Source organism: Pyrus communis, chromosome 17, assembly GCF_041283825.1.
Source record: "Pyrus communis isolate YQ-2024b chromosome 17, ASM4128382v1, whole genome shotgun sequence".
NCBI classification, from domain to species: Eukaryota; Viridiplantae; Streptophyta; class Magnoliopsida; order Rosales; family Rosaceae; genus Pyrus; species Pyrus communis.
In genome coordinates, this window is record NC_142581.1 from 2,405,981 (window position 1) to 2,414,107 (window position 8,127).

Consider the following 8,127-nt stretch of genomic DNA (forward strand, 5'->3'; position numbering starts at 1 on the left):
CAATTGTTTCATTGAATCCATCATCTGCATGCATTTCAGATATGTTACCCTGTTTAGTCTAATATTGTCACTCTAGTTCGATTGACTGGTAATTGTTTAATGTTTAGATTTTAAGCAAAAGTAATAATCTCATAATAACACTACAAAAAATATGGGGGTACAAAAAGTTATTTGTGCCCTCTCCGGTTAGGACACTAACATATGTGTCTATGTTTGTGCATCAACTAACATTATATGTGCCTTCTATCGGCGGTATCATTTGATCACAAGGCATAATATGGCTTTTTGTGCTTAAAGAGTTAAGCACAAATAGGAGTCTTTTTGTGCCTACATTCTAGCAATACAATCTAACAACCACCTAACGGTGCCCAATACGCTCTATTTAGAAATAATATATTTAAAACTTAAAATTTTGAAAAATCAAAATAGGCTACAAACTGAAATTCAAGCAAAACAAAAGATTAAACGGTGGTAATACGCTGATATAACTCTAATGTACTAATATTTGACGGTGGTGATACGCTGATATAACTCTAATGTACTAAGATTAAACGGTGGTGATACGTAAAAATTTGAAAAACCAGAATATGCCACAAACTGAAATTCAAGCAAAACAAAAGATAAACGCTGATTAGTCCACATGGATTTTGATCTGTGTTTTCCACATGATCATGACTTTGACTATAGCTATGTCTTTGAGACTGGAAACGATGGCCGGGGGAAACCAAAAAAAAGTCAGAAGAGCACAATTGAGAGACTAATTCCAAGCAATTTTTTAGTGCAGTTGGAATACGGCATTCTACTCAAATTATAACTTATTTATTAATAAAGTTAACTATATTTTATATTCTTCGGGGATGATTTTTAAAACACGTCAGAAAATTTTTATTTTATTCATATTGCACACGAAAGTATTGAAATTATGTCAGTTTATGCTTTCGGTCTAATTGATTGTAAAGACTGAAACTTTGTTTGTTTCAATATTTTGATCGAGGTCTTTAACATTATGTATGAGATTAAACTCATGCATTTATGCATTTACTGTCCCACAAATTAAGAAATTTAAACAAATTCAAATAATATTTTTTTAAATATAATAAATACTTAAAAATAAATATTAGAGTAATATTTTTCTTCACAAAATTATAGCAAGAAAATAATGTACCCATATAATTATTAACATATTTTAAAAAATGACTACTGATATATTTTAAAACATAATATAAATACATATGATTAGTATGGGTAAATTTAGCAAAACCAAAAATGGGTACAAATAAATCAAAAAATATGGGTACAAATACAAATAAAACTTTAAAAAATATGGGCACAAAAAGAAATTAATATATGGGTACAAATTAAAGAAAATTGGTACAAATTAAAAAAGGGTTGCAAATTAAAAATGGGTACAAACTAAAAATAAAAATATATGATACAAAATTTTAGCCATAAATATAAATATACCAATTGTAACATTTTTAACACTAAATGAATATATTTAGAAATAAATAATATTTTATTATTGTTTATTAATAGCCAAGGACCTTGATAAAAATTTGAAAAGGAATAAAGTTTTAATCAATGGAGTAGCAAAATGAGGGATTAGAACCTAATTTCTCCTTTTATTTTTCTTTCTTTATGAGGGATAAAGTTTGTGTGCCCCCACCTAGGTGAATTATTTTTTTTCTTCATATCAATAAATTTATCTCTTACCGTCGAGATTTTCTTTACCAAAAAATAAAATAAATAAAAAAAAAAAAACAGAAGAAGAATGTCAAACACAATAGCTTATTAGTTTGCTTTAACTTATTGAACTATATTGTCTACCAAGATTGACTTAAATATATATACAACAAACTAAGTTCTTCATTCGTCTTTTCATTTTTAATGGCACCGAGAGAAATTACTGTAATCGCAAAATAAGTTGATGTGATCTTGGTCTTATGTGTCATCCTCTAAGAATTTTTAATTAGTGTGTTGGTGTGCGTCCAACAAGGACTAGTTTGCTTCTTCCATTTTCTTTGGAATTTGATGTCCTAAATCTTTTTTTCCCAACTGCCCTTCTTTCCCAAAAAGCATAGAAAAAAAAGACATAGAAAGAAAAAAGAGTCGTCCTAATTAGGCAGAGATAGAAAAAAATTAGGTTCATCATAAAATTAATTGACAATATATTAGGTTACTCACAAATTTTTTGAATTAAACAACGCTAATTTACTACATACGGTAGTACAACACATTTTATTTGACCAGAAAAATAACTATATTCTTGGATTTAGGACTTGGTCGATGATCAAATATGTATCCTAATTATACTTAATTCAAGGGAAATTACAACAACAACTAGAGTGAGTTAATTATTTTCTTCTACAATGCCCTCTTTTTCCTTCCCCGCCATCTTCTCGAACCACAAGATCTCTAGCTCAGTAGCTCTAGTCAAAGTCATGTGAATTACGTATTATGAACGAGCTAATCGGCTCCAAATTAAAATTTTCTAGTGGACATTAGAATTTAAATGATTAGCTACCCCTATCCCCACCGTTAATCTTGTATCATCATCCTCTTCCTCTTCTCTCCCCACTCCCATGGAACTTCATCAGGGTCGGTCCTGGGCACCCGATAAGGCGACCCGCCTAGGGCCTCCGAGTTCAGAGAGACCAATTTATATATATATATATATATATATATATATATATATATATATATATATATATATGTTGTAGATATAATATGAATTAATACAAGTAAATTTTATTTAGCAAATTAGTTGTTGTTGTGGTGAAAACGGAGTGTGTAATGTTTCTTGATGTTTGCTGTTCAAAACCCGATGGTGTTGCTTTACTTTATTTTTTTTCTTTTTCAAATGTATGCCGTACACCCAAACCAGTCATTCGCAGATAACCTTGATCAAGTAAACTTAAGGGGTTTATAGTATTTAGATTTATGTAGACCTTTGCACGGTTTTTTGTGTGATTCTATCGAATTTAGGGGTTTATTGTATTTAGATTTATGTAGGTCTTTGTAAGGTTGTTTATGTGATTAGATCGAATTTTTAGATTTCGTATATTTTTATTGACTATTAGAAATTCCATGAAATCTACAGACTTTTTAATAATAGACTTCTTTCGAATTTTTGGATGCTTTATTTGAAGATGCATCAAATTAATTTGTATTTGCCTGGCGATGTGAGGATAGTAAACATATGTTTATTTGTGCAGGATCTTTTTTTCCTTCGACCAGGTTGAAGGTCTCAGCAAGGTTTTTATTGAGGCTCATGTTAACACACTATTCACTTTTTGTACGTATTCTCCTCTTATCAATGAATATCGTACTTTCTTTCAAAAAAAATGCTAGACTTTTGTAGAGTTCAAAAGGAATTTAACAGACTTTGTAATTTTACTTTTTTTACTATGACCAAAATTGTTAGACATGTGAAAGAATCCTTAACTCATGAACATTATATATTTTTTTTTATTCCAAATTTTTGTAAGTCTGTTTTTTCTAATATGGTGTTGGGGTCGTGGAGGAGTGGGATTTGGGTGGTGGTGATACCAAGATGAGCAAGGTAAAGGTGGTGATCATGATGATGGCGGTTTTAGTAGTGGTCATGGGTGAGGGTGGCGGCATTAAGGTGGTCGTAGGAGGTTAAGATGATGATGACCATGACAAGGCAATCGTAGTCGAGGTAGTGGCCTGAGTGGTGGTGGCGGACAAGGTAACATAGTGGTACTATAGGTGGCGATCATGGTGCATGATCGTTTCGGTGCGTGGCAGTGAAAAGATGGTTATGGGAGGTTGTGGTACAGTGATGATGAGTATGACAAAATGGTGGTAGAAAATGTGATATGATGGTGGCGGTGTCAGTGGCAATGGTGGCGGTGTTAGGTGATGGTGTTGGCGTCAACAATGGTGATGACATTGGCAGCGATGGGGGCAATGTCAGGAATAGCATAATGTGGATAGTCATGATTAGCCAATGGTGGCGACATGGTATGGTAAAAATGAAAATAGTGATCCTCATTGCATCATGGTGAATGGTGAAGTATCAAAGCTCATGAGAGTCCATCAAAATTTTAAAGAAAGAGCTGCTTAGATGTTATAAAATAATACACAAATAAAAGTTGTACCAGTATGCATAATATTGAGAGTTAAATGATTAAAGAATAAAGATTATGATATTCACCCATTTTGTGTTCATTGATTATTGGATCTATAGCATTACTTAAGGCACCCCTTCTCAAAAATCTTTTTCTGACTGAGGAAGAAAAACCACTTCTCAGAAGTCCCAATTACTCTCCCGTGTAGCTCTAACCTTGAAACAATTTGATGAGTTTGTAATATATAAATACACACACACACATATATATATATATATATTGAGGATAGTGAAAGGAGATAAAAATAAAAAAATAAAAAAAAAAACTAATTGAAACCTAATCAAAAGAAAATAAAATCTTATCCCACAAAACTAGTTTTAAATTGTTGCACACAGTGTAGTAGTTTATTAAAGTTTGAATGAAACAATATCATTGACACAAAACTAAATAACAAAACGAGAAAATTTTCATCTGAACAAAATCAATTCCTCAAACAAAAGCTTTATTTACAGGTTTCATTTTCCAAATCCAGATCCTTCTTACTTGTGTAACACGTAGACAAAATTACATAAAACCCAAAGCTCAGTGCACTTAGTGATGCCAAAAACCAGTAGTATTTGTCAAGCCTAGCTTCACCCATGTCATCAGAGAACCAGCTCTGCCTTCCTTTGGAACTTGTAACTGCTTCAACTGTTGCAATCAAAACGGTACTCAGGTAACTTCCCACCCCAAAAACACTAGTGTACAATGCAAAGGCCATTGTTCTCATTCTTCCCGGAACTTCAGAGTAAAAAAACTCTTGCATTCCAACAACGGTGAAAATGTCTGAAATGCCCAAAAGAATGTACTGTGGCAGCAGCCAGAAGATGCTTAACGGCACCGTCTCGGATTGAGATCCCCGCATTTCCATTTCCATGCTGATCTTGAGCCTTTTTGTTTCCACAACCGCTGCAATGGCCATTGCTATGACCGAAACGAACATTCCAATCCCCATCCGTTGCATCACGCTGATACCCTTTTCGCTACACGTAACCAGACGTGTAACCGGGATCATTATTTTGTCATACAGAGGCATCAGGAGGATTATGGAAAGTGTAATGGCACTTTGCAGAGTTGCTGGTGGAATCTTGAAGTTGTTTCCAATGTTCCTCTTCATTGTCATGCCTTGTTTGGTGAAAAATGTTGGAGGCTGTTGGAAAATCACTGCAAACATCAAAAGCATAATCCATATTGGCAGAAGCCTCAAAAGCACTTTTGCATTTTCAAGCACGTAGAAGCGGCTTTTGGGATTCTCAACCATGCTCGCTGTGCTGCTAATATTTTGATGGCAAAGCGGTTTCTCTTGAAGCCTATATAATACAAAACCAGCCAAAACTTATAGCATTAGCAGCAGAACTCATGCATGGTAATTGTAATTTGTAAGGAAATATGATTTTGACCGCACTCCCTTTTTCTGCTTATGCACTCTGTCCTATGATTCTGTCCCTTGATTTACCTTCGATTTATTCCATCCAACGACTAGAAAAAAAAGAGAGGAATGCAGGGGAAAAAATGGAGTGTGGAAATCATGTCTATAATTGTAAACTGGATTCTTAAACTTCAAAAAAAAGTGTTATGTTAGAAATTTGTTAACTTACTCTAGCTCAGTAACATTAGTTTCATTTGGTAATGTGATTCTGCATTTCATTAGCTTTAATGCAGCTGCCTTGATAGCTTGAGCTATGTTGAAAACGGGCTTATAATCCATGGCCTGATCATTCTCTCTATATGTATAGATTCGGCTTCCACAGGAAAATACCACGACCGATATAACCATCGATATCATGGGGATGGCAAAACCTAGAATCCAACCGAAAGTGTCTTGAATGTAGGACATGAGAGTGACACCCATGAGGCTGCCACTGCAAACACCAAAATACCACCACTGAAAAAACACACTCTTTTTGTTAGATTTTTGGTCATCTTTGCTGCTAGGCAGTTCCTCTTCACTGTCCAGTTGGTCTGCTCCAAATGCTTGTAGAGATGGGTTGTAGCCACCTTGACCAACAGAAATCAAATACAGAGACCAAAACAGAAATGATGAATTGGAACTTGTTTTGTTTGCAGCAGATGATGCCCGGATGAATGCTGTTGATGTCAATGCCACAAGCCCCTAAAAGCAAAACCTTATATAAATGAGCTTATAGTTGCACCTTTCCTACGCATTAGAGCCAAAATTTCTCGTACATCAAATTGAAAGTCGAGAGGCCAAATCAGAAAAATGTTGTAAGTGTTAAAAACGGCAATAATTTAGAGGTTTTACCATAAAAGATCTCGATACAGTTAATAATAGTAAACTCACTAGTTATATATTATTAATAGTAAACGCACTAGTTATATATTGTATTCTATTTAATTTGCAATGTGCGACTTTATATTCTTCCACAGTACATTTTGAGGCATTGTTAATAATCTCCACTATATTCTAATGGAAAGAAGATTAGTGCACATGACTCAGACTCCATTTTAATCTATCATCAGCAACATCTTGATGAAAAAATTCAAAAAAAAAAAAAAAAGCATAATCTCTGGTGAGCATTTAAATTTTTAGTAAAAGAGCCATACTAAAAACAAGTGCAGGAAATTTTTTTTATTTTTTCCTATTTATTAATGATGTCCTACAATCAAGACAATTGGCCTAAATTCAATTGAACCATTTCATAGAAGTTCGTTGATATTAAGAGCCAAATAATAAAGTAAATGTATATGTTAGTTAGCAGTGTACACATCTTTTTGCGCTCAAATTTGAATTTCGCTTTCAGTAAATTAGAGCAGATATCTCTTTGTTAAAAAAAAAGGGAAGGAAACAAAGTGAGTGTGTACTTACTGCAACATAGAGGAAAGAAGATGCCAAGATGGTGGGATATCTGTCCCAGTAAGAGTCAACAAGGGGTGCAACTAAGAGTGGGAGCATGGATGTGAACCCACACCAACTGTTCACCGTCTTGGCCGCTGCAGAGTTGCTCATTTGTACCACATCGGTTAAATAAGTAACTAAATTCGATGCCACTCCTTTGTATGCAAATCTCTCCATCCCAGCAATCACTATAATTATGAATAATAAACAGACAAAAATTAACCCATCTGCCTGGTAAAACTCATCATGAAGTAATTATTGGGTCTAGGGTATCATTTATTACCTATCAGAAGAATGCAAGAGTTGCCGAGTCTTTTTCCTCCTGATCCAGCCATGATGTTCCAAAATTATATCAAAGGATGACTGCTCGTGATCCCTTTAAGATATAAGCTCCACTGCGATCCAAGCTACCAGAAAATTGAGCTATAGCCACGGAGCTCGGATTTAGGGTTTATGGGGAATTCAGAGAAGAAGGAAACCTGTAAGCCACAAGAGCTCTCCTATGAATCTGTCATCATCTGGAGATCACAATATGCTGCTACTATTGTTTTCAAATTCCAACCAATAAACAATAATGCAAACTTCATCATCATTGGCGATACTTTTTCATCCTTTTCCAAACACTTGTGAAAATGTTGTATCTATACAATGGTATACACACGGCAAATCACTAAGCTCTCCAACGATGCTCGCACTAATTTATAAGGGAATGGAAAGAGATAGCAAAGTTAAACGGACACCACTTAAATTTTTTTTTTTTCAGGCAGGGTGTCATCATGGCGACGTGACCAAGAAAGCAATGATCTGCTGCAACGATAGATTTTTCAATCACTGGGATGGTATACCACGTGTTATTAAATAAATGGTAAGATATGTATGTTAAAAAGTTAATAACTTAAAAAATATAATTTTCCTCCATTCTTATTAAAACACGTGGTTAAAATTTCCCTCTATTCTTAATTAAACATGTGGTGTACCACTTGTGTTCCCGTTACAACTAAAAGTGCAACAAAATAAGCTTCATACGTCAATGTTCACTGTTTATCCCACTGAATATATCTGGATGTGCCACATAATGGAACACGTGGAGCCTTTGACACGTGGGATGGGCCAGCCCTTCTGCTTTATGTTCCATGT

General features: G+C 34.3%; 1 protein-coding gene across 1 annotated transcript; it reads right to left on the reverse strand.

Moving 5' to 3' along the window:
- Positions 1-4,558: 4,558 nt before the first annotated feature.
- LOC137709326 (protein NRT1/ PTR FAMILY 5.8) lies at positions 4,559-7,780 on the reverse strand. Its single transcript, XM_068448411.2, has 4 exons — positions 7,274-7,780; positions 6,961-7,178; positions 5,732-6,246; positions 4,559-5,443 (listed from the first exon to the last, which is right to left on the reverse strand). The coding sequence occupies exons 1-4, from the start codon at positions 7,323-7,325 to the stop codon at positions 4,597-4,599; spliced, it is 1,632 nt and encodes a 543-aa protein (XP_068304512.2). The 5' UTR covers positions 7,326-7,780; the 3' UTR covers positions 4,559-4,596.
- Positions 7,781-8,127: the final 347 nt, after the last annotated feature.

Excerpts from the sequence above, each read along its gene's own strand:
- LOC137709326 (XM_068448411.2), bottom strand. The coding sequence starts at position 7,325 with ATGGCTGGATCAGGAGGAAAAAGACTCGGCAACTCTTGCATTCTTCTG. Across the intron at positions 7,179-7,273 it reads CTCTTGCATTCTTCTGATAG|TGATTGCTGGGATGGAGAGA; the intron begins GTAATAAATGAT and ends TCATAATTATAG. Across the intron at positions 6,247-6,960 it reads CTTCTTTCCTCTATGTTGCA|GGGCTTGTGGCATTGACATC; the intron begins GTAAGTACACAC and ends TTTTGCTTTTAG.